This window comes from Oncorhynchus mykiss, chromosome 1 (assembly GCF_013265735.2).
Source record: "Oncorhynchus mykiss isolate Arlee chromosome 1, USDA_OmykA_1.1, whole genome shotgun sequence".
In the NCBI taxonomy this organism is placed as follows: Eukaryota; Metazoa; Chordata; class Actinopteri; order Salmoniformes; family Salmonidae; genus Oncorhynchus; species Oncorhynchus mykiss.
In genome coordinates, this window is record NC_048565.1 from 9391101 (window position 1) to 9417966 (window position 26866).

The window sequence follows — 26866 nt, forward strand, 5'->3', positions numbered from 1 at the left end:
GTGTGTTATGAGTGACAATGTATGCTTTCTGAGTGAGAATTATTGCCAGTGTTATGGTTGAACGAGCTTATTTTGAGACATGTATGAAGTGTTTTGAGTTCATTTTGGAGGTGAGCTTTGGCAAAAATGCATGTTGGTAATGCAGACTGAAGAGTTCTGAAAAATTGGCTTCAGTATTGACCGACGCTTGTTAGCAACTGAAAAAAAAACAAGGATTTGTAGAGTAACATAAGAGAGAAAAAAAATTAAAAAAATCAGGAGTTTAAATATTTCTTTCAATTAAATATATCTACCCTTAATTTCTGTATCATACCTCATCTAGTTGCCAATGGATTATTCTAATACAAAAGGAGAACGTATATAATATAAATCCACAGAACTAACAGCATGGAGTAATAGCCCCTCTCAACATGAAGATTTGATACTATTGCCATCTAGTGGCCATAGAGAAGTACTGCGTGATCTGTTAGGCGTAGGTACACTGGATCAAAAACATGAACCGGAGAATAAAATGGTGTTCAATGGTATTACATTCTACTTCCACATAAAAACACCAAGGTCATAAGCAGACGCTTCATAAACAGCATCTTTTAATTATGGGAGACAAAAATACACACATCCTTATGTTTAAGAACATGCCAATTTAAAGATACAAAAAAAATTTAATAAATCAAAAGTCCATTATTTGGGGACAGACAAATTATCACAACACAGAATGTTAGTCCACTGTCCAACGTAAAGAAAGAAAACATGGTAGAATATAAGCAAGACAACAAGTAGCCAGTAGAATCCAAGCCTTGAACTGCACAGGGAAGAACATGAGCATAGCCTATTCATTCACAATACACATAAATACATCATATAGGCACATTTGCCTTGTAATAACCACCCCGGGTTAATGTCATACAAGTTGATTCACAGACAACCTCATCCTTTTGTCTTAAGTCCTGAAAATTGGAGAAAAAAAATATAAATCTTCATAGTAATAACTCTTAAGTGTTAATGACTTTGTTTTTCTCCTGTGTGTCTTCCCTCATTATTTGGATAATAGTAGATTAAAAAAACAAAGAGCAAGGAGGATAGTGGGAACAGTCAGTGTTTCAATCAGTATTTCCTGTGGATGTGATGCTGTAATTTTCAAAAGGAATCCAGCACTGCTGAGCTTTTGAAATCGTGAGGACAGAATCCAACGGATGGACACCTAGCTTATATGGTCATTCAGTCCCCAGAATTAAAAGGGCTTGGTAGTCTAGTTCTGAGAAGAAAGAAACAATCTCTACATGCCCTGATAAAACAAAAAAAACTGTTTTGTAAAATGTGCTCATTCAGGAAGAGGACATCAAAACTCAATGTTTAAGACTTCATTTATCACTGGAGGACAGTGGTTCTCCGAGGTTCATGTAGATTGATGTGCCATGACGTAAATATCAGAGGCAATAAATACACAGTAACCAACTGTCTTGGTTGCCCAGATATCACTCATTTTGTCCGCCAAGCTAGCTAGCAGATTACAAAAGGTAACGGGAAGCAAAAACTAAAATGGGGGTAAATTGATCCAAATCAACGACCTCACAATACCATACCTTTCATACAGAATGTAAGAGTGAACATAATATCAACTACATACCAGAAATCTTTCCGTTCATGCAGCCAATCAACCCATAAACCCCCAAAAGTCCTACTGCAGGATGGTAAGTAGTATTATTCACATTGTACAGGAAACAGCCCTGGAGTATTTTCCTTAGTGTACACTGTAGCAAAATGTTTTGCAATGAAAACAAGCATTTCTTATTGGATAAAATGCTATTTAGTCCCTCGCTGTTTTGGCCCGTTTGGTTACTAGTGAATACACCCCTGCTTATCAGTAGTACAAACCTTCTCTGGGAGGTTCCTTTCCCAAATGTTGTCCTTCTTATTATCTTCGTGAGCGAACATGGCATGAGTGCTGATAAGCACAAGGCTTTAGTAGCCATGCACAATACAGCTGCGTCCCATAGGTATAATGTCAAGCCTGGACATCTCCATTTTAATATGCAGATGTCCTGTGAGAAATGACGTTATATTACGCTGTTTTATGGTTACTTATCACAACGCAATCCATAATAAAATGGTCATTTTATTGCATGAGAATAAATTGGTTTTGCTGTCAATTACAGTACATTTAGCCACCCTATTAAGATGATGGTACCTTGTTGGAAACATATGTATTCCCATTAGTCAGTGGACATGTATGTTCTGTACCAAATATCCTATAGTGGGCGTGTATATATTATGTAGGACTGAAATACTGGTCACCTTGGACATCGAGGTGCCTTGCGGGCTGGTAGTAAATGTTAAGTTTGTTGTTCCTATATCCATACCAGACAAACCTACATCCAAGATCAGGGGAACGGAGGAGAAGACGGAGACAAAAACCCAGGACAGAAGCTCTCTCACCAAGGTTTCTTCAACGATGGTTATGTTGGTAGTTAGTTCAAATTAAAATTAAATAAAAAACAGGTACGGGTACAGGGGGAACTTAAGACACAAAAAAAAGACCAAAATCCTCCTACCACCATCATCATCATAATTATCCACCACTTCCATCCAATGGGTGTTGCTGTTTTTTTAGGAAGTGGGGTTTCCGACAGCTTTTGCCAGGGGCTCAGGAGGAGCCAGGACAGTCGGACAAACAAAGACAGACTGCAGCTAGCGAGCGAGCAGGTGAGTGATTGAGCAAGGAGTGAGGCAGGAGTCCTCACTGATAATAACAGTCTGTTATAACAGTCTTTAGGTCTCGGTTCCTATAGGTCTGGTTTCCTTTGAGGTGACGGCAACTTTTTGAGAGGGACTCTTTCGCAACGAGGAGAAGTGACCGGCAGGGTCGATATGCTTTGCTTTGCATTGCAGTGTTTCTGGGAAATATACACACGCGTGGGGGGGGGGGTTCGAGGTGAGGTTATGAAGCGGTCTGCTCTATGGCCCGGCACATGTAGCAAAGTGTCTCTTTTGAATGTTTTATGAGAGCCGAGACACACAGGCTGGGGACAGGAGAGGTGGCGTGTCCTCCTCCTCTAGGAATCCAGAGCTGCAATCCAAAAAGAGAGGACATGTGAGTGACAGCACCATATGCGTTAATTCATTACAACAGTAACTGGAACAGAGAAACAACAGAAACGCTAACATTTTAGTAGTCTTATAGTAGAGTGAACATGGGGCCTGTATTCACAAAGTGTCTCGGAGTCAGAGTGCTGATCTAGGATCAGTTTTGCCCCTTTAAATCACAATGAATAAAAGGGTGGGTCAAACTGATCCTAAATACAGGCCCCTTTCTCAATTCAGACTTTTCTGTCAACAGTCCAGTATTAACACCTTTAATATTTTCTCCAACGCGCCACATCAGTCCTCCGCGGAGGAACTGCATGACCTCTTGCAATTTGGAAGGCCTACTAAAATCAGGGCATGGTAACGTTTATGTGGAGCTTTACACGTATCTAACCCTCTCAGAATCCAACTGCCTTTCTAGAAGGTTCCCCATGCATGTACGCTAGTACATAAGTCTTAAAACCAAGAGAACATTTATAATTTCCCTGTTTATATATTACTACTTCAGGCTACAGGGTAATGAAGTGTCTCCACAGCGTACTCAGTGCTTCCTGTGGTCCTGTATGGTTCAGTTGGTAGAGCATGGCGCATGCACCGGCAGGGTTGTGGGTTCGATTCCCGGCGCCACCCCTGCGATAAAAAAAACGTCTGCTAAAACATCTGATATTACTCAGCAAGGCTTGAAGGAAATCCGAGTGCTCGACTGAGGGACATTGAAACTATAAATCCTCCCAGGATATACATACATGGTAATAACAGAAGAGCACCGAGATGTCTGCACAGTGACGTTTGTTCACTACAAACGAAGTTAGCTGGGCAAGAAAGGGAAAAAAAAAGCTCAGCGAAAAGAGCGTGGGCGGGGCTTAAGTTGGAGAAAGAAAATGCTTGGCTATGATTGACCAATAAAGGCTTGCTATAGCTTCCAGCCCGTGATGGATTGGCTATTGATTCTTAGCACGCTGTCAGCTTGCTGCAGTAAATGTTACACAATCAACCATTTTCTCTCTTTCAATGGATATCGCCAGAGTGTGATCCCAATGTTCATTTTCTGACTAGTCCTGTCCTAAGGTTTCTGAGAACCCCCATGTCTTACCCAAAGTATCCGGAGGTTAAATTTAAGACTATTTAAGACAAGATCAATTTAATACCACTTGAAATGCAATACCATTTGAGTTCTTCGCACACCACACTCCTAATATTCCTCTCAAGAAATGAGCCAATGTTGGCAAAAAAGTAGTATTTGTAGAGCTGGCTCTTTCACCGAAGGCTATAACCTACATAGCTCATATTTACAAGTAGGTGTGCTATTCTAGCAGTGAGCATTCTCCTGTAGTCTAGCAGTGTGGGAGGGCTCTTTCACCAGTGCTATTCTAGCAGTGAGTATTCTCCTGTAGTCTAGCAGTGAGCATTCTCCTGTAGTCTAGCAGTGTGGGAGGGCTCTTTCACCAGTGCTATTCTAGCAGTGAGCATTCTCCTGTAGTCTAGCAGTGTGGGAGGGCTCTTTCACCAGTGCTATTCTAGCAGTGAGTATTCTCCTGTAGTCTAGCAGTGAGCATTCTCCTGTAGTCTAGCAGTGTGGGAGGGCTCTTTCACCAGTGCTATTCTAGCAGTGAGTATTCTCCTGTAGTCTAGCAGTGTGGGAGGGCTCTTTCACCAGTGCTATTCTAGCAGTGAGCATTCTCCTGTAGTCTAGCAGTGTGGGAGGGCTCTTTCACCAGTGCTATTCTAGCAGTGAGCATTCTCCTGTAGTCTAGCAGTGTGGGAGAGCTCTTTCACCAGTGCTATTCTAGCAGTGAGTATTCTCCTGTAGTCTAGCAGTGTGGGAGGGCTCTTTCACCAGTGCTATTCTAGCAGTGAGCATTCTCCTGTAGTCTAGCAGTGTGGCTCTGGACGGACTTCTTCCAGTGTCAAGCGAGACATGAAAAAAAAAGTTTGCTATGTCATCTAACATGTTCAGGCAATGCATGATGGATATTTAAAATAGGATCCATTATAATCAGATATCTTGTTTGTCTCTTTAGAGATTCATTTGCCTGCATGTTTTTTTTTTGTGCATATTGATCTAGGCTATGCCCCATATCACTCACCACAGGAGGAAGTGGGAACTTAGAACACATTAGCTAGATTGCTAACTCTAAATGTGCTTTGTTCTGCTGGCACATCATCTCAATGACATACTCTGTAAAGTGGAATCATTTCCTCTACATATTGACGTTTGAAAAATGCACATGACGTGCAAACTACTAAGCAGTGGCACAAACAGCATAGTCACCATAGTCATATCCGTCGCACTTCCTAAGACTGTTCAAAACTAAATTAAATCCATTAAGGTTATTCATTCATTCAAGACCAAAGCTGTGTTTTATTTTACCTTTAAAATAAAGGTTAAGTCAGTTAAGAACAAATTCTTATTTTCAATGACGGCCTAGGAACCGTGGGTTAACTGCCTGTTCAGGGGCGCTCTCTGTGCGCTCTGGTCGTTCGTAAATTCAATCTGGAGTGCGCTCTGGTCGTTCGTAAATTCAATCTGGAGTGCGCTCTGGTCGTTCGTAAATTCAATCTGGAGTGCGCTCTGGTCGTTCGTAAATTCAATCTGGAGTGCGCTCTGGTCTTTCGTAAATTCAATCTGGAGTGCGCTCTGGTCGTTCGTAAATTCAATCTGGAGTGCGCTCTGGTCTTTCGTAAATTCAATCTGGAGTGCGCTCTGGTCTTTCGTAAATTCAATCTGGAGAGCGCTCTGGTCTTTCGTAAATTCAATCTGGAGTGCGCTCTGGTCGTTCGTAAATTCAATCTGGAGTGCGCTCTGGTCTTTCGTAAATTCAATCTGGAGAGCGCTCTGGTCTTTCGTAAATTCAATCTGGAGTGCGCTCTGGTCTTTCGTAAATTCAATCTGGAGTGCGCTCTGGTCGTTCGTAAATTCAATCTGGAGTGCGCTCTGGTCTTTCGTAAATTCAGAGCGCGTCGCTCTTGGAGCGCTTCACTGGACGCTCTGGCCGAAGAGTAGGGTTGATCCGAGTTCTGACCTCAGAACAGCAGTCAAGCACCCAAGCTAACTGGCTAACGTTGACTAGCTATTTCCAGACAAATGAGAGAACACATTACCCATTTTACCCATCCTAGCCGGTTAGGCAGTTTATGTTATCCAGATTGTTGGTGCTTGTAACTGTGCTGCTGGCAACAATTTCATTGCCGACGTTTACTGGCCCCGGCCATATTTAACGGGCGTAAATTCGTAAATTCATCAGTTATTCTGCACTCTGGCACACTCAGACAAGAGTGCTCTGAAATCGGAGTAGATAGCCAGAATTAGCAATGTCCATGGAGAACGCACAACGACTATACCACTTAGCTAAGAATGACGTGAATAATCAGGTCAATGAACGTTGGGTAGTTAGTTAGATTATAGTTAATTTACTGCCTGGCAAGTTAGATGTACTAGTAACCAACTAATGTTAGGTAACTAACATTCCCGCGGCAGGTAGCCTAGTGGTTAGAGCGTTGGACTAGTAGTAATGTTGCAAGATTGAATCCCAGATCGAAATCTGTCGTTCAGCGGCAGACCAAGGCAGTCAACCCACCGTTCCCAAGGGCGTCATTGAAAATAACAATTTGTTCTTATCGAACTTGCCTAGTTAAATAAACTTTTTGAAATAAAATAAAAAAAACATACTGCTGTAATGCTATGTGGTTCGTAAGGACAGCGTAGCTAACAAATTGTCAGCCAACCTAACGTGTAACGTAACTGATTAGAAAGGTAACTACTTCCTTACAGTGCTCAACATTTGTCATAATTACTTAAAGTAATGAATTTGTATGCGCTCGTACCTCGACTGAATATTTTCCGCCATTTTCTTCAAATATGGTGGATACTTCGTATTTTGGCGACATCTGGGAACTTTTGGCGCACTAACTCCATCCGCACTAACTCCATCCGCACTAACTCCATCCGCACTAACTCCATCCGCACTAACTCTATCCGCACTAACTCTATCCGCACTAACTCTATCCGCACTAACTCTATCCGCACTAACTCTATCCGCACTAACTCTATCCGCACTAACTCTATCCGCACTAACTCTATCCGCACTAACTCTATCCGCACTAACTCTATCCGCACTAACTCTATCCGCACTAACTCTATCCGCACTAACTCTATCCATACTATGACCAATAAGCGTACTCAATTTAACGTCACAAATAGTATGGTTAGTGTGAGTATTTGAACACGGCACAATAGTAAAGGACCTGCATACGCCCTGCTTACCGTCTTAAGGTTTGAGTATGCCTGTTTGCCTTACCGTCATGCGGGGGATCTACAATAAAGTCCTCTGTTTCCATGTCCTCCTTCATCTCCTCGTCCTCGTCCTCTTCTTCCGCCTGTTCGTTGGCTATGAGTTGTCGGGCCATCCTGATGCTGAGGCCCTCGTTGTAATGCATCTTCCTCATCATTTCAAACTGCTTCTTTTTCGCTGATGGGGAGAAAGAGAGAGGTTTCAATTGCTTTGGCAATGTAAACACATGTTTCCCATGCCAATAAAGCCTTTTGAATTGAGGTGGGTTGAAAGAGAGAAAGTGAGGCTAGGGGGAGCCACAACTCAGACACATACTGTAAATATCCTGATTTCCAGTCTGTGGAGGAGACAGTGATACATAGAGAGTTACTTTAGTAAAGACTAGGATGGCGCATTTAAAAGCTAAAGTAAAAAAGGGAGGAGGTTTTAGCTGAACGGGGAGAGTTTTAACATGCTTGTCCTCAAAATGGCGGTTGAAGGATCAATACGCCATAAACAAACTTTCCTGAGGATCCTGACTGAACAGTTCCAACTTTCCTGAGGATCCTGACTGAACAGTTCCAACTTTCCTGAGGATCCTGACTGAACAGTTCCAACTTTCCTGAGGATCCTGACTGAACAGTTCCAACTTTCCTGAGGATCCTGACTGAACAGTTCCAACTTTCCTGAGGATCCTGACTGAACAGTTCCAACTTTCCTGAGGATCCTGACTGAACAGTTCCAACTTTCCTGAGGATCCTGACTGAACAGTTCCAACTTTCCTGAGGATCCTGACTGAACAGTTCCAACTTTCCTGAGGATCCTGACTGAACAGTTCCAACTTTCCTGAGGATCCTGACTGAACAGTTCCAACTTTCCTGAGGATCCTGACTGAACAGTTCCAACTTTCCTGAGGATCCTGACTGAACAGTTCCAACTTTCCTGAGGATCCTGACTGAACAGTTCCAACTTTCCTGAGGATCCTGACTGAACAGTTCCAACTTTCCTGAGGATCCTGACTGAACAGTTCCAACTTTCCTGAGGATCCTGACTGAACAGTTCCAACTTTCCTGAGGATCCTGACTGAAGAGTTCCAACTTTCCTGAGGATCCTGACTGAACAGTTCCAACTTTCCTGAGGATCCTGACTGAAGAGTTCCAACTTTCCTGAGGATCCTGACTGAAGAGTTCCAACTTTCCTGAGGATCCTGACTGAACAGTTCCAACTTTCCTGAGGATCCTGACTGAACAGTTCCAACTTTCCTGAGGATCCTGACTGAACAGTTCCAACTTTCCTGAGGATGTTCCAGTTCCAGTTGAATCTAATCTACCTTCAAGGACATGGTTCTGAGATGAAACCGTCAAAATAACTGCTTTCTAATTCCAGCAATCAATCTACTACTACACAAATATACCTTTTATACCAATACGTTTCAGTCAACGTTTTTGCCACCTTTTCTTTTTATCAAAACAAGGCCCGACTGAACAGTAGTCCAGGTGTGTCAAACCTAGGGCCCGTGGGACCTGCCTCGTTGATAGTGTTGTACTTCTATTTCTGCCAACCGATCTAGTCACGATTGCTGTAACATATTTAATAGTCTCACCATTAGCCAACTTTCTACTCACCAGAACAGGAAAATACAAGGTAAGTACTTACAAATGATTTACGCGTAGGCTAGGGCAAGCCGCTAATCTAGTGTAGTGAATGTAAGAATTTAAAAAGGAGTGGAAAGTCTATTGATAAAAGACATTTAGAACACATGCAGCTGTCCGGTTATCATGACGACGGTTGCAACAGGGTCAAAGTTTAACGTTTCTTGCTCCTTCCCCGCAAAAAGTAAATGGTGGCTATATGAAAAGTAAATGCCGACGAGCTAAAAAAATAAATAGTAAAATAACATGTTTACAGCCAACATACCAGGAACCCTTTCTGAAAGCAATAAGAGACATTTTCAAAAGATGACTTGCAATTGCAGCCGTACACGAGAGGCTGTCAGGAGAGGCTTATTTTTAGCAAACAATAGCTTTGGAGTGTGAAGCAACAACCTTGAGGGACATTGTTACATGGAAACTAGGTGGCAGAGAGGATGTGACACAGATTTCAAATTTGGAAGCCAATGTCTGGAGGCTTAGTGATGTCACATTAGTACAGTCTCATGGAGTAACAATGTGAGGTTAGGGGACAGCTGGCTCAATGTGTTGGGGATGAATTTTGTTACTACTTAGTCGTCAAGATCACTCCAATCAATCAATTCCCTTGCTGATTGTTCGAAGCACACTACTTCAAATCCAGGTCACTCAATTTAGAAAATCAAAAGATAATCTAATATTAAATACATGTTATATTCAGTTGATGGCCCGTCTAACTCTGAAGAATAGTATGTATGAAGGTCAGCAGGTCTCATATACAAATATATTATAGGTGGTTTTTTATTTATTTTTAGAAACATTTTTTTTAAACAGGTAGGGTTCTAACTCATTGCAACACTATAAATCTATGAGAGTATGTCTGGATACACATTTCAGTATTTGGGGAGAATTTACACGTTAAGCTCTTGCTTTCCCCTTTACTCCAGAGATAAAAATGCAGGAAAGCGAGGAGAGAGACAAGTGTGTCTGGAGCCAAAATGGACTACAGTCAATTGGAACAGTCACCGGGAGCAAGCTCCGTTTGGACCGTCGGCAGTGCCCGGGGCTGCTGAGCTGAGAGAATCTGTTATCAGGCACAGAACGCTTGACACAACACAAGGAGAGGTCAGGGAAAAGTCAGGGCCTGATGCCCAGTGGGAATAGGGACGTGAGGGGGTGAGAGGCCCCACCTTGAGCCTCTGGGGTTAGTTCATCCTCTTCCTCACTGCTCTCCTCCTCTTCCTCTCTCATGAAGCGAGGTTCTGTTCCTTCTGCTGCCGTCAACCTGGGGGGGGGGAGAAATAAGTGAGAAAGTATGTAACAAAGACAGAAATAAAAAATTTGCAGGGGAAGTAGATGTGGCCATCAGCACAAGTGAATCAAAGTCAACCCTCCAAGATCAATGTCCGCACCCCCAAAGGAATCTAATTACCAACATGTACGTGTTCACGAGGGTCTCACATTAAACAGAAGGGTCATATTAGTGTGTAGCCATTACCGTAAGGACGCTACAGACAGAACAGTCAGTTTAAGATATTTTATTTGCATTGGATGAGTCTCAAATCCACCACTTCTGCCTACGTAATACTTCTGAGGTGAAAGGTGACAGAGCTAGAGCGGTGTTTGTCAGACCATGAGACATCCCGGGAAAGAGAAATCAAAAAATAAAATATAATTTAAAAAAAACAGGTCTCCTCACAAAATCATTTGTGGCCTACAAACTATTATGACCCCTTTACAGAAAGATGACTCTCGAACACGATGGTGTTCTCCGTTTCACTCTACGACCCCCCACAAGCGTCTTGGGACTTGTCTGAAGTCGGTACAGCCGATCTGCCAACTCGTCTCTGTAGCGTCCTTACAGATTTGGCTACACAGTAATATGACCCCTCTGTGTAAAAGGTGAGAATCATGAACATGTTGGTTGTCGTGCACTAGGTCACCCACAGATCTCACGACTGAAGGTTCCCCGGTATCAGTTGAAACATTTATAGAAGTATATATGGGAGACTGTTTAGTGTCAAAAATAAGGTGTTAAATACATGTAAAATAACCACGTTTCCTGATCTTTCAGATATAGGACAGACAGTTCAGAACAAACTATCGTTCCATGTAGTGAATCTGTTATTCAATGGGTTTGTATGAGCTAATAGCAGCAAGGCCAAAAAAACAAAAAAAAAAGTCATAGAATTCTTAAAATATTTATTTTTATACTTCGAATGGTCAAAAATCAAATAGCAAAATGATCCTTGGTATCAAAGACCCCCCGCGGCTTAAACAGGGCTTATACTCTTATGGGTGAAAATGCAGTACGACACAGGCGCACACCCTAGAGGAAGTCAGATTCACACTGCTGGTGTTAAGTCAGTGCCTTGCTAATTCCCTTATTTTCCACCAGCTGAATCAGGCAAACATTTTCCAGTTGCGTGACCTTTCACGCCTTCAGACAAAACCATTCAATTCTTTGCCTCATAAATAAAAAAATAAAAAAATCTGGGTGAAGTTTGGGATATGGCACAAGAGTCTGACTTTTGACTGTGAGAAACACTTCTACTAAAATAAAATGTTGTCCTTAATTAACATTCTTGTTCTAAATTACCTTTTAAAGGAGGAAGAGCAGAATTATTTAAAAACAGGCCCTGGTTCTCTTGGAGAGGGATACAGATGAGGACAGGAACAGAGTGAGACGAAAGACAGAATAAGAAAGGGAGGGAGGATAGATTTGGGGAGGGGGAGAGAACGAGTAAACGCAAGAGGGTAAGGACGAAGGGAGTAAGGGGAAAGTAGAGAGAAACAAAACGAGTATGTGAGTAAGAGAAAGAGGGACAAAGAAAACGAAGGAGCGAGAGAGACCAGGCAGTAGCCATTTTAATAGGATGAGGTTGAACAATGGTACACTGAGTGAAAATGAACAATGCCTTCAGATAGAGTTTCAGGCCGGAGCAGAACAATCCTCTTCACTTATTTACTGACATCCATCTCCACAACACCAGGCTTTTGATGTGAGTAGACACGAGCAATGCACATACAGGCCCAGAGCATAAACAGACATTTCTTTCAAGCCTAGACCAGACCCAATATGATTGCACAATAGCCGACCAGACGGCCACTGATGTAATACTTCAAACAGCGTCCTTTAAAACCTTTCCAAGTGCTTTTATTTCCTTGAACAGCAGCCATGATATCCTGTGTCTTGTTCTGAAGATGGCGGTGCATTAAGTTTGACAGTTGAGGGAGAAATGGACTGAATAGTCAAACAAACATTATTTTAGACGTGTTGATGGTGACAAAGCCTGAATTTTTTTTTACATTTGTAGTGTCATGTGACGAATACTGTGTTAAATATGTAATACTGAACTACGTGGTCTTCATCCCTCGAACTAAATGGGGGATATGCAATGTGCAGCATCCGTTGAGACAGTTAAGTGTGTAGGCCTAGGATATATCATTCATTTCAATGTAGAAATAAATAACCGCGATCAGACAAATGAGCCGATTGTGGACTACAGGAAACGGAGGGCCAAGCACATCGACAGGGCTGTAGTGGAGCGGGTCGACAGCGTGTTCACATTACTAAGGAATTAACATGGTCCACACACACACACCAACACCTCTCCCTATGGAGGCTGAAAAGATTTTGCATGGGCCCCTCAGATCCTCAAGAAGTTTTTTAGCTGCACCATTTGACGGCATCTTGAATGGCTGCGTCACCTCTTGGCATGGCAACTGCTTGGCATCTGACCGCATGGCGCTACAGTGGGTAGCTTCCTGCAATCCGGGACCGCTATACCAGGCGGTGTCAGATGAAGGATCTAAAATAAAATGGTCAAATTGTCCAGCCACCCAAGTCACACGGTTCTCTCTACTACCGCACGGGAAATAGTAACAACGCACTAAGTCTGGAACCAACAGGACCCTGAAACAGCTTCTAGCCCTAAGCCATAACACTACTAAATAGTTACCCAAATAGTCCTAGTAGCTATCTGCATTGACCCACTTTGCACAAACACTTTTGACTCATCACATACCCTAAATCAACTGTTAATCCTGTTGCCTAGTAACCCCTAGTCACTTCACTCCTACATAACTTGGCTATTATTGCAGGGTACCAGTACCGAGTCGATGTGCAGGGGTAGGAGGTAATTGTAGTAGATATGTACATATACAGTGCCTTCAGAAACTATTCCCACAGACTTTATCCACAGTTTTTTTGTTAAATGTTTTCAATTGAGATTATAGGTCACTGGCCTACACACAAAACCCCATGAGGTAAAAGTGGAACTTCAGTGCATTCAGACACCTTGATTTTGTTACGTTACAGCCTTATTCCGCCCCCAACAATCTACACACAATACCCAATAATGACAATGCAAAAAAAACAAGTTTATATCAAATCAAATTTATTTATATAGCCCTTCGTACATCAGCTGATATCTCAAAGTGCTGTACAGAAACCCAGCCTAAAACCCCAAACAGCAGGCAATGCAGGTGGAGAAGCACAGTGGCTAGGAAAAACTCCCTAGAAAGGCCAAAACCTAGGAAGAAACCTAGAGAGGAACCAGGCTATATCACATTTATGTAAGTATTCAGACCCTTTACTCAGTACTTTGTTGAAGCACCTTTGGCAACAATTACAGCATCAAGTCTTCTTGGGTATGATGCCACAAGTTTTGGTGCACTTGTATTTGGGGAGTTTTTCCCCTTTTTCTCTGCAGATCCTCTCTAGCTGTCAGGTTGAATGGAGAGCGTTGCTGCACAGCTATTTTCAAGTCTCTCCAGAGATGTTAGATTGGGTTTAAGTCCGGGCTCTGTCTGGGCCACTCAAGGACATTCAGGGACTTGTCCCAAAGCCACTGCTGTGTTGTGTTGGCTGTGTGCTTAGGGTCATTGTCCTGTTGGAAGGTGAACCTTCGCCCCAGTCGGAGGTCCTGAGCAGGTTTTCATCAAGGATCTCTGTACTTTGCGCCGTTCATTTTTTCCTTCAATCCTGACAAGTCTCCAGTCCAATGCCGCTGAAAAACATCCCCACAGCAAGATGCTGCCACCACCATGCTTCACCGTCGGGATGATACCAGGTTTCCTCCAGACGTGACGCTTGACATTCAGGCCAAAGAGTTCAATCTTGGTTTCATCAGACCAGAGAATCATGTTTCTCATGGTCAGAGTCCTTTAGGTACCTCTTCGCAAACTCCAAGGGAGCTGTCATGTGCCAGTTACTGGAGGAGTGGCTTCCGTCTGGCCACTCTACCATAAAGGCCTGATTGGTGGTGTGCTGCAGAGATGGTTGTCCTTCTGGAAGGTTTTCCCATCTCCAGAGAGGAACTCTGGAGCTCTGTCAGTGATCAATACTTATGTAAATGTATCAATTTTTTGTTAAGACATTTGCATACTTTATTATTATGGGGTATTGTGTAAATTGAAGAGGATTTTTAAAAATGTAATCCATTTTAGAATAAGGCTATAACGTAACAAAATCTGGAAAAAAGTCAAGGGATCTGAATACTTTCCAAATGCACTGTTTTACACATTTTTTTACTAATTAATAAAACTGAAAAGCTGAAATGTCTTGAATCAAGTATCAACCCCTCAGTTACTGCAAGACTAAAGATCAGGATTAAACATTCCCTCCTTTTGGATGGTGTATGAATACACCCAATCACTACAAAGACACAGGACTCCTTCCTAACTTAGTTGCCGGAGAGGAAGGAAACCGCTCGGGGATTTCACCATGAGGCAGTTAGAGTTTTAGGGTTGTGATAGGAGAAAACTGAAGATGGATCAACAACATTGTAGTTACTACACAATACTAACCTAATTGCCAGAGTAATACTGCAAAGCATGTGGCAAAGCAATTCATTTTTTTGAAGTGAATACAAAAATGTTATTATAGGGAAAATCCAAAACACATTACAGAGTACCACTCTCCATATGTTCAAACAGTGGTGGCTGCATCATTTTATGGGTATGCTTGTAATCGCTAAGGACCGGGGAGTTTTTTTAGGGATAAAATAAATAAATAAACGGAACTAAGCACAGGTAAAATCCTAGAGGAAAACCTGGTTCAGTCAGCTTTCCACCAGACACAGGGAGATGAGTTCACCTTTCAGCAGGACAATAACCTAAAAACAGGCCAAATCTACACTGGAGTTGCTTACCAAGCCGATAGTGAACGTTCCGGAGTGACCAAGTTAGTTTTGACATAAATCTACGGCAAGACCCGAAATGACTGACTAGCAATGATCAACAACCAATTTGACAGAGCTTGAATTCAGGCTGTAACACAAAATGTGGAATAAGTCAAGGGGTATGCATTGTATCAGAAAGCACTGTAAATGTACATATCTACTTCAATTGCCTCCGATCCCTGCACATTGACTCAGTACAGGTACCCTGTGTATTATAGCCAATTTATCATTACTTATTGTGTATTTATTCCTTGAGTTATATAAAAAAAAATGGTGGGGGGGAAATATATATATTTTTTTACCTTTATTTAACTAGGCAAGTCAGTTAAGAACAATTTCTTATTTTCAATGACGGCCCGAACAGCGGGTTAACTGCCTGTTCAGGGGCAGAACAACAGATTTTGTACCTTGTCAGCTCGGGGGTTTGAACTTGCAACCTTCCGGTTACTAGTCCAACGCTCTAACCACTAGGCTACCTTTTCCTCTGCATAGTTGGGAAGGACCCGTAAGTAAGCATTTCACTGTTAGTCCACATCTTTTGTTTACGAAGCATGTGACAAACACATTTTGATTTGAAAATGTCAAAGAGGCATAACACAAGATAAGGCAAGTTAATTATTAATTTCCATTTCACAGGTTTAAACCAACCAGACAGGTCGAGTCAACGCTGCAGGAAGTAAACTGATCTAAGTCTGTAATCGCCTCCCGTTACATTGTCCTCATTCCCCTGGATTCAGGGTTGATGGGATCTATTGAGTGGCACTTATTGATCCAAGCTGTTTCACTGAAACAAATTCCTGGGCGCAGAGCCATCTAACACCATTACGTGATGTTTAGCCAATACGTTCCACTGGGGGGAGATTAGGACGAGAGGTAATATCAGTGAGGTTAGAGATAGTTCTGTGCCTTGAGCATCTGTGGCCTAGTAGTCAACACCGGGATGAAAATGTCAGAGAGAACAGATACCAGTGAAGAGACACAAGGGCTTACTCACTCCCTCTAACCCACATGCATTAATCACGCTGTCTGAAACGCAAAGAAAACACTCAGTGCATCAGTAGTGTGATCACATTGAGGGATAAAGGTAACGCTGAGATTAATGCAGTCGTCCAAGGCAGAGTCGATTTAGAGGGAATAGAAACACGTAGAGTGGACACAGCGCTTGCAATGCCAGGGTCGTGGATTCAATTCCCGCATGGGACACATATGCCAAAAAAAGTATACACACACTAGATAAAAACTGCTATAATGGCATGTTACTTACACCCACAAAGAGCTGACCTCCCTGCCTGTTAAGTGGGTATAAAAACGTGTGGTAACAGAACATGTGACAGACCTTTGCCTCAGTGGAGCTTGGCCTTCAGGCTGTGACGGAGCATCTGCTCCACTCTATGTTGAGGGCTAATGCTAAAGCAGTAGACTGGCTCCTACTACGTCGCTACTGAAAATCTACAGTGTTATCATAGCCATGCCCCTCTCTCTCTCGCCGTGTTATGGTATATAAGGTACCAGTTACAGATGCACAATTGAGAGCATCCTGTCGGGATGTATCAACCGCCTGGCACGGCAACTGCACCGCAACTGCAGGGGTTCCCCAGAGGGTGGTGCTGTCTGCACAACGCGTCGCTGGGGGGGGGGGGGGATACTTGCCCTCACAGGAAACCAAACAACACCCGATGTCACAAGAAGGCCAAACAGATCTTCAAGGACATCGACCACACGAGCCACGGCCTGTTCACCCAGTTATCATCCAGAAGGCGAGGTCAGTACAGGTGCATCAAAGCTGGGGCCGAGAGACTGAAAGGAAGCATCCATCACTAGCCGGCTTCCACCTGGTTACGCAACCCTGCACCTTGTACATAGACCCAGGAATCACTAGTCACTTTAAAAATGTTTGCATGCTGCTTTACTCATCTCGTACTGTATGTTAGTCAATGCCACGCCGACATTGCTCAATCTAATATTTATACAGTACCAGTCAAAAGTTTGGACACCTACTCATTCAAGAGTTTTTTATTTTTACAATTTTCTACAGTGTAGAATAATAATGAAGACATCGAAAACCATGAAATAACCCAAGGAATCATGTAGTAACCAAACAAAGTGTTACAGTGAGGGAACAAAGTGTTTGATCCCCTGCTGATTTTGTACGTTTGCCCACTGACAAAGAAATGATCAGTCTATAATTTTAATGGTAGGTTTATTTGAACAGTGAGAGACAGAATAACAACAACAACAAAATACAGAAAAACACACGTCAAAAACGTTATAAATTAATTTGCATTTTAATGAGGGAATCAGCAGGGGATCAAATACTTTTTTCCCTCACTGTAGATCAAAGTAGATGTCATATTTGAGATTATTCAAAGTAGCCACTCTTTACCTTGACTGCTTTGCACACTCCTGGCCTTCTCTTAACCAGCTTCATGAGGTAGTCACCTGGAATGCATTTCAATTAACAGGTGTGCCTTGTTAAAGGCGCATTGGGGAATTTCTTTCCTTCTTAATGCGTTTCAGCCAATCAGTTGTGTTGTGACAAGGTAGGGGTGGTATATAGAAGATAGCCCTATTTGGTAAAATACCAAATCCATATTACAGCAAGAACAGCTCAAACAAGCAAAGAGAAAACGACAGTCCATCATTAGTTGAGGACATGAAAGTCAGTCATTCTGGAAAATTTCCAGAACTTTGAACGTTTCTTCAAGTGCAGTCGCAAAAAACATCAAGCGCTGTGATGAAACTGGCTCTCATGAGGACCGCCACAGGAAAGGAAATTACAACCCAGATAAATACTTCAGAGTTCAAGTAAAAGACACATCAACTGTTCAGAGGAGACCGTGTAAATCAGGCCTTCATGGGTCGAATTGCTGCAAAGAAACCACTACTATAGGACACCAATAAGAAGAAGACGAGAAGAGACTTGCTTGGGCCAAGAAAAACATGAGCAATGGACATTAGACCAGTGGAAATCTGTCCTTGGTCTGATGAGTCCAAATGACAGATTATTGCTTCCAACCGGCGTATCTTTGTGAGACGCAGAGTAGGAGAACGGATGATCGCCGCATGCGTGGTTCCCATCGTGAAGCATGGAGGCGGTGTGATGGTGCTATGCTGGTAACACTGTCCGTGATTCATTTAGAATTCAAGGCACACTTGCCACCACAGCATTCTGCAGTGATATGCCATCACATCTGGTTTGCATTTATTGGGAGTGTCATTTGTTTTTCAACAAAACAGTAACCAAAAACACACCTCCAGGCTGTGTAAGGGCTATTTGACCAAGAGTGATGGAGTGCGACATCAGATGATCTGATCTCCACAATCACCCAACCTCAACCCAATTGAGGTGATTTGGGGTGAGTTGGATCGCAGAGTGAAGGAAAAGCAGCCAGCAAGTGCTCAGCATATGTGGGAACTCCTTCAAGACCGTTAGAAACGCATTCCAGGTGAAGCTGGTTGAGAGAAAGCTTTGTACACTCTTGGCAGTCAATTGAAAGGGTGGCTACTTGGAAGAATCTAAAATATATTTAGATTTGTTTAACACTGTCTTGGTTATTTCTAGGGATGCACGATATAGTCGGTGAACATATCGGAATCGTCCGATATTAGCTAACAATGCCAACATCGACCCGATGTCAAAGCTTACATGCATACTCTATATAACACAGATAAGAACATCTTTGTGTATAACGTAGGTACATAACGTAACGACACCATGTAAAATGTTGCGCTACACAGCGTTCCTAACCTAGCCCACAATGTCTGCGGTGTGGATTGAGCAGTCAAGTCGAGCAGTCATTTGAAAGTAAGAACATTTCAGCGAGACAACCCAAAGGCAAAATCCATTATCTCCAAGATAATGGAATTCATTGCCCTTGACAATCAACTGTTTTCTGCCGTGGGTGATGTTGGCTTTCGCCGACTGGTCTAGTACACTTTTTTTTTTTAGGGGTACTATTTTTCCGATGTTGCCCTACCGGAGTTACACAGTAATTGCGTCCTTGCTATTAGCTTCACGACTGACATTTGGACCAGCGATATCAGACCCATGAGCATGCTGAGTCTGACAGCACAGTGGGTCGTCGAGGATTTCATACTGAGGAAAGTCGTATTGCATGATCATGAATATGCTGGTTGTCATACAAACGCCTGCTCAACAAAACTGACAGGGATGTAAACAAAATGTGCACAACATTTGAGATAAGCTTTATGTGCGTATGGAACATTTCTGGGATCTTTTTTTTCAGCTCATGAAACATGGAACAAACTTTACATGTTGCGTTTATATTTTTATTCAGTGTAGACTTTGTATTCTAATTCCTAATTCTAACGCCGCCGATTCTGTCACGACAGTGGAGTTGCGCATGCCCATTCTGACTTCGCCAATACTAAGATAACCAGTTAGCTAGCAGCTAGTGTGTAACGTTAGATGGCCCCTTTTCCAGACGATGTGAATGTTTTTACTGGCCCACATTGTCGAATTAAACAGTTGCCCTTAACAACAGTTTGCCCTGGCAACAAAACTGCCCACACAGGCTAGGTGTCGCCACCATGCTCGATGCTGTGTACAAGGACCGCTACTTCGATGCAGACAACAGGGTTTACGTGAAATGTTACATACACAGCTGGACAAGATGGAAACAGACAGTGACAGTGTGCACCGAGGAAGAGGCCACGAACAGACAGAGCTGAAACTTCACTGCTTGACATGTATGATGCAATCCTGGTTGAATGAAACGATTGAACAACGAAACAGAATAGTAAGTAAGTGAAATAAATATGTTTTGATTATGTTTTACTGGTATGGGGACATGAATGAATGCCAACCAAATAACCTTTTCGGTCAGTTTGGTGTGTGTAATCTTTATTTAACTAGGCAAGTCAGTTAAGAACAAATTCTTACTTACAATGGGTGGCCAAACCCGGATTACGCTGGGCCAATTGTGTGCCGCCCTATGGGACTCCCAATCACGGCCAGATGTGATACAGCCTGCATTCTAACCAAGGGACTGTATTGACGCCTCTTATTTATCCGTTATTTTACCAGGTAAGTTGACTGAGAACACTTTCTCATTTGTAGCAATGACCTGGGGAATAGTTACAGGGGAGAGGAGGGGATGAATGAGCCAAATGTAAACTGGGGATTATTAGGTGACCGTGATGGTTTGATGGCCAGATTGAGAATTTATCCAGGACACCGGGGTTAACACCCCTACTCTTACGATAAATGCCATGGGATATTTAACGACCGCAGAGAGTCAGGACACCCGTTTAACGTCCCATCCGAAAGACGGCACCCCACACAGGGCAGTGTCCCCAGTCACTGCCCTGGGGCATAGGGATATTTTTTAGACCAGAGGAAAGAGTGCCTCCTACTGTCCCTCCAACACCACTTCCAGCAGCATCTGGTCTCCCATCCAGGAACTGACCAGGACCAACCCTGCTTAGCTTCAGAAGCAAGCCAGCGGTGGTATGCAGGGTGGTATGCTGCTGGCACTGTGCCTTAGACCGCTGAGTTCATGTGTGTGTTAACTATTAAACTGTACTAGAATGCTTAAAATGCCGCTAAAATTTGAGAAAATAATAATAGTTTTTTCGGCTTTGAAAATATCAGATATCGGTATCTGTCAAAAACGTAACATCGGTGCTTCCCAAGTTATTTCATAGTTTAATGTCTTCACTATTGTTCTACAATGTAGAAAGTAGTAAATACAAAGAAAAACCATTGGAGTAGGTGTCCAAACTTTTGGCTGGTTCTGTAGGTAAATAAACAGGGTATCGGTTACTGAAAAAGTCTATCACACACAATGTTTGAGTTTGGAAAGAGGCTTATCTTAACACACCTCCCGAGTGGCGCAGTAGACTTTAAGGCACTGCATTGCTAGAGGCGTCACTACAGACCCTTGTTCGTTCCCAGGCTTGTGACACAACCAGCCGCGATCGGGAGTCCCAGAGGGCGGTGCACATTTAGCCCAGCGTCGTCTGGGCTAGAGAAGGCCGTCATTGTAAACAATCATTTATTTTTTAACTGACTTTCAATAAAAGGTTACATGTAAAAAATCTTGGACTGTAGGCTAAATTGAGAATAACAGTGGATACTTGGGGAAAAGTACTTCTCCTTTAGTCAAATGGAGCCGGTGGGATAAGGCTTTTTGATGGCAGAGTTCAAATGGATTACATTTAGATTTGAGTCATTTAGCAGACAATTTTTTCCAGTGAAGCTTACCGTTAGTGCATTCATCTTAAGACAGCTAGGTGGGACAACCACATCTCAGTCATAATAAGTACATTTTTCCTCAATAAAGTAGCTATCAGCAAAGTCAGTGCTAGTAGGAAAAAAATATACGACAGTTTAAGTTCACGAAAGGCAAGGGTGTTAATTTGAGATTTTTGTATTTTTTTTTAAATGGGGGGGTGATTTCACCTGTGCAGTTTTACCTCTGCTGTTAACTCAACTGCTGAGGCCGTCTTCTGACAGCTACAAAAGTATTTAGCTGATCATTCAATTTAACCAAGATCAACATTCACTCTATACTCAACGTTATTGGGGGGGGGCATGCCCTTGACGTCAAATAGTGAGAAGTATCCGGCTGTGTGCAACCAGTAGGCTTTTGTGGGCCTGGTGTATCGCGCGAGTCAGTGGCTTTATTCCAGGGCGTCACTGTGCTGTGCACATACCAGTCGGCGCACTAACGCTGGTCCAGGGTGTTGCGTTAACCACCGTTGCTTTAACAGCTATCTAGCACAAACTCTTTCTTGCACACGCTAGCTAGCACAAACTCTAGCACACGCTATCTAGCACAAACTCTTTCTTGCACACGCTAGCTAGCACAAACTCTTTCTTGCACACGCTAGCTAGCACAAACTCTCTAGCACACGCTAGCTAGCACAAACTCTCTCTAGCACACGCTAGCTAGCACAAACTCTCTCTAGCACACGCTAGCTAGCACAAACTCTCTCTAGCACACGCTAGCTAGCACAAACTCTCTCTAGCACACGCTAGCTAGCACACACTAGCAAGTACCCATCTTCTAATTCTAAACGTAATTTCACCACCTGTGCTGTTGGTGGCGGTAACGCACCATCTTCTCTGGCACCATTCAACATCCTGTCTGAGTGCGTATGTCTCATAGCATCTGTGGCGTAAGAAGGCTTCTGCTGCAGCCAGACCCTATTGCAAATAGTTGAAATCCAGATGAGTACATTCTGTTATACAGCGCGTTCAAGCCGTAACTCCATACGGAGCCCCCCCCCCCCACCTTCAGTCTCATAAGACCGAGACGTATCAAGATGCTGTTTGAGTTGCATCACTACCCTTCTCATACAGCCTTGATACATTTAACATTCCAAACCTTTGAGTCCAATAACTTAACTTTAGCCCTCCTTCCCCATCCCAGACCTATTCCAGTCAGTGATGACCCTCCTTCCCCCTCCCAGACCTATTCCAGTCAGTGATGACCCTCCTTCCCCCTCCCAGACCTATCCAGTCAGTGATGACCCTCCTTCCCCATCCCAGACCTATTCCAGTCAGTGATGACCCTCCTTCCCCCTCCCAGACCTATTCCAGTCAGTGATGACCCTCCTTCCCCCTCCCAGACCTATCCAGTCAGTGATGACCCTCCTTCCCCATCCCAGACCTATTCCAGTCAGTGATGACCCTCCTTCCCCCTCCCAGACCTATTCCAGTCAGTGATGACCCTCCTTCCCCCTCCCAGACCTATCCAGTCAGTGATGTCCCTCCTCCCAGACCTATCCAGTCAGTGATGACGACCCCCCCCCCCCCCCCCCCCCCCCCCCCCCCCAGACCTATCCAGTCAGTGATGACCCTCCTTCCCCCTCCCAGACCTATCCAGTCAGTGATGACCCTCCTCCCAGACCTATCCAGTCAGTGATGACCCTCCTCCCAGACCTATCCAGTCAGTGAGGCCAACCCCCCCCCCTCCCCCCAGACCTATCCAGTCAGTGATGACCCTCCTTCCCCCTCCCAGACCTATCCAGTCAGTGATGACCCTCCTCCCAGACCTATCCAGTCAGTGATGACCCTCCTCCCAGACCTATCCAGTCAGTGATGACGACCCCCCCCCCCTCCCCCCAGACCTATCCAGTCAGTGATGACCCTCCTTCCCCCTCCCAGACCTATCCAGTCAGTGATGACCCTCCTTCCCCCTCCCAGACCTATCCAGTCAGTGATGACCCTCCTCCCAGACCTATCCAGTCAGTGATGACGACCCCCCCCCCCTCCCCCCAGACCTATCCAGTCAGTGATGACCCTCCTTCCCCCTCCCAGACCTATCCAGTCAGTGATGACCCTCCTTCCCCCTCCCAGACCTATCCAGTCAGTGATGACCTCCCCCCAGACCTATTCAGTCAGTAATGACCCTCCTTCCCCCTCCCAGACCTCTTCAGTCAGAAATAACTTACTTGGAGGCCAGGTCACCCACAGTGGGCAAGTTGACCTCTGAGTCGCTGTGCGCCCCTTCATCCTCCTCGTCCCCCACCATCCTGAGGAAGAGAGAAGGAGAGAACAGTGTGTCACAACGGTGACCTTCTATGCAGTGGCCTTGGAGATTGGGTTACGTGCCAGTTTAGATGGCCCACCCCACCTACGCTTTATGCAGACTAGGCAGAAACTCATCCACACGCACGTACACACACTGAACCTGCACTGCACGAATTGAGGTGCCCTGTGAGAGCAGGCCAATCTGCTATCGAAATTGTATCTAATCCGGGGTGAGCATATTCTCTACAAAAATGATCAAATTATAGTCTCCTTTCTACGTCACATTAGTCTGGGATCTAGGGACTGTTCACACACATTATAAAAGCAGGATGCCAAACTTACCAGAGCAGAGTTTCTTCTCAGACCAAGTCAATCACAAACTTCTGTTCTCAACAAATGTGTATATTTGACTCGAGAAAAGAAGTTTGTCTTTTGGTTTTCCCCGGGCAAAGAATATGTTGTGAAAAGTCCAACTGTCATTTTCACATGTAATAGGCCTAACTAATTGAATAAATGAATACCATTATGAGGTATTCGTAAACAAAAAAGTCGAAAACTGGTAATACTGGATAACATTGTCTATGGGAAGCCATTTTGAGAGTCGCTGGGTAACTATGTACTGACCTGTTCATGAGAATGAATTGCATCGTGCTTTACACATTGAATGGGGCAACTCACCTGTTGTAGGGCGTGCTGGGCTCGTCGATCTTCATCAACCCATAGTCCTTGTCTGCCGGGTGGTACGTGGCCAGGATGTTCATCTCGTCCCATTTCTGTGACTTCTTCCTGAAAAGAATGAGTCCAGAGATGAGCTCAGGGTAGTACTAAAAACCAACCAGATATTACCTTAGAGACCTGGCAGATTTAATCTAGGACTACACAGTGACCCAGTTTTCACTCCCGTAGTGTATTTCGGGAACAAAAACAAGGCAGCAATTAAAAAAAAAAAAGGGTCTTATGTACAATTAAATGATTCATTGTTGGGAAAATGACAGTGGCCCTGTACAGAGGTTGGTCACTTCACCTTCAGCATGATGCTGAGGCTGATCAAGCGAGTGAGTGTGAGTGGGTGGGTTGAAATGCTTCACAAATGTACTTTCCCCAGGTACAAATTGTAGGCTCTCTCTGGGCTTCTGGCTAGAGTTTGCGCCTTCAATAACACCGCTGTCTGGACTTGGAGACAGTGCCAAATACAGCCGTTAAACTGTCTCTGCTGGTGCGCCCCCCTCCCTTTGTCAAAGTAGCCAGCCTCCCGGACGTGTTTATGGATGCAGAGGCCTGCCATCATGGTAGAGAGGGGCGGCGGGGGTGATAAATCTGCTCCCTGCTGCAGTAATCCTGCAGAGCCATCGCTAGCTGCTCACACACACACACACACACACACGGGTACTCAATAAGTCAGGCACACAGCAGGCAGTTTGACTGTCGATGGCACTGGGCTAAATCAATGGGAGACGTGCCCTGTACAGCTGTGTCTCACACTAAAATGGCACATCATGGGATGAGGCACATATCAATACTGCTCAGTCAGGCTTGCTGAGGTAGGCCGGCTCTTAGCCACTGTTTCACAACATATATAACCCATGGGATACATGTAAGAAACCAATGTAAGCTAGTGAAGACAAAACATGAAATTACATCATTACATTAAACTGTCAGAGACATACAGTGAGCTCCAAAAGTATGTCAGTGAGACATGTTGTTTTGGCTCTGTACTTCAGAAATTATATAAATGACTGAGGTTAAAGGGCAGGCGGTCAGCTTTAACGTGAAGGTATTTTCATCCGTATCAGAGGAACAGTTTAGAAATTACAGCACTTTCTGTACATAGTCCCCCCCATGGTAGGGGACAAATACACTTACACTCAGCAACAACAAAAAAGTCCTGTTTTCAGGACCCTGCCTTTCAAAGATAATTCGTAAAAATCCAAATAACTTCACAGATCTTCATTGTAAAGGGTTTAAACACTGTTTCCCATGCTTGTTCAATGAACCATAAACAATTAATGAACATGCACCTGTGGAACGGTCGTTAAGACACTAACAGCTTACAGACGGTAGGCAATTAAGGTCACAGTTCTGAAAACATAGGAAACTAAAGAGGCCTTTCTACTTACTCTGAAAAACACCAAAAGAAAGATGCCCAGAGTCCCTGCTCATCTGCGTGAACGTGCCTTAGGCACGCTGCAAGGAGGCATGAGGACTGCAAATGTGGCCAGGGCAATAAATTGCAATGTCCGTACTGTGAGACGCCTAAAGACAGAGCTACAGGGAGACAGGACGGACAGCTGATCGTCCTCGCAGTGGCAGACCACGTGTAACAACATCCGAACATCACACCTGCGGGACAGGTACAGGATGGCAACAATAACTGCCCGAGTTACATCAGGAACGCACAATCCCTCCATCAGTGCTCAGACTGTCCCGCAATAGGCTGAGAGAGGCTGGCTGAGAGAGGCTGGCTGAGAGAGGCTGGCTGAGAGAGGCTGGACTGATGGCTTGTAGGTCTGTTGTCTGGTGAGGACCAGCCTTACATTGCAGTCAACAACGTCACCTATGGGCACAAACCCACCGTCGCTGGACCAGACAGGACTTGCAAAAAGTGCTCTTCACTGACGAGTCGAGGTTGTCTCACCAGGGGTGATGGTCGGATTCGCGTTCATCGTCGAAGGAATGAACGTTACACCGAGGCCTGTACTCTGGAGCAGGATCGATTTGGAGGGGAGGGTTCGTCATGGTCAGGGGCGGTGAGTCACAGCATCATCTGACTGAGCTTGTTGCCATTGCAGGCAATCTCCTCCCTCATGTGGTACCCTTCCTGCAGGCTCATCCTGACATGACCCTCCAGCATGACAATGCCACCAGCCATACTGCTCGTTCTGTGCGCGATTTCCTGCAAGACAGGAATGTCAGTGTTCTGCCATGGCCAGCGAAGAGCACGGATCTTAATCACATTGAGCACGTCTGGGACCTGTTTTATCGGAGGGTGAGGGCTAGGGCCATTACCCCCAGACATTTCCGGGAACTTGCAGGTGCCTTGGTGGAAGAGTGGGGTAACATCTCACAGCAAGAACTGGAAAATCTGGTGCAGTCCATGAGGAGGAGATGCACTGCAGTACTTAATGAAGCTGGTGGCCACACCAGACTATTACTTTTGATTTTGACCCCCCTTTTGTTCAGGGACACATTATTCCATTT

The 26866-nt window shown here is 44.1% G+C and overlaps 1 protein-coding gene across 1 annotated transcript in view; it reads right to left on the bottom strand.

Moving 5' to 3' along the window:
• Positions 1 to 562: 562 nt before the first annotated feature.
• The window catches only part of ppp1r2 (protein phosphatase 1, regulatory (inhibitor) subunit 2), a 34010-nt gene continuing 7706 nt past the window's right edge, over positions 563 to 26866 (bottom strand). The window contains exons 2-6 of the mRNA XM_036990081.1: positions 24347 to 24454; positions 23590 to 23670; positions 10174 to 10268; positions 7383 to 7553; positions 563 to 3067 (exon numbers count right to left, since the gene is read on the bottom strand). Coding sequence (XP_036845976.1) covers positions 3054 to 3067; positions 7383 to 7553; positions 10174 to 10268; positions 23590 to 23670; positions 24347 to 24454 — 469 coding nt within the window. The 3' untranslated portion in view covers positions 563 to 3053. The remainder of the gene's footprint in view (positions 3068 to 7382; positions 7554 to 10173; positions 10269 to 23589; positions 23671 to 24346; positions 24455 to 26866) is intronic.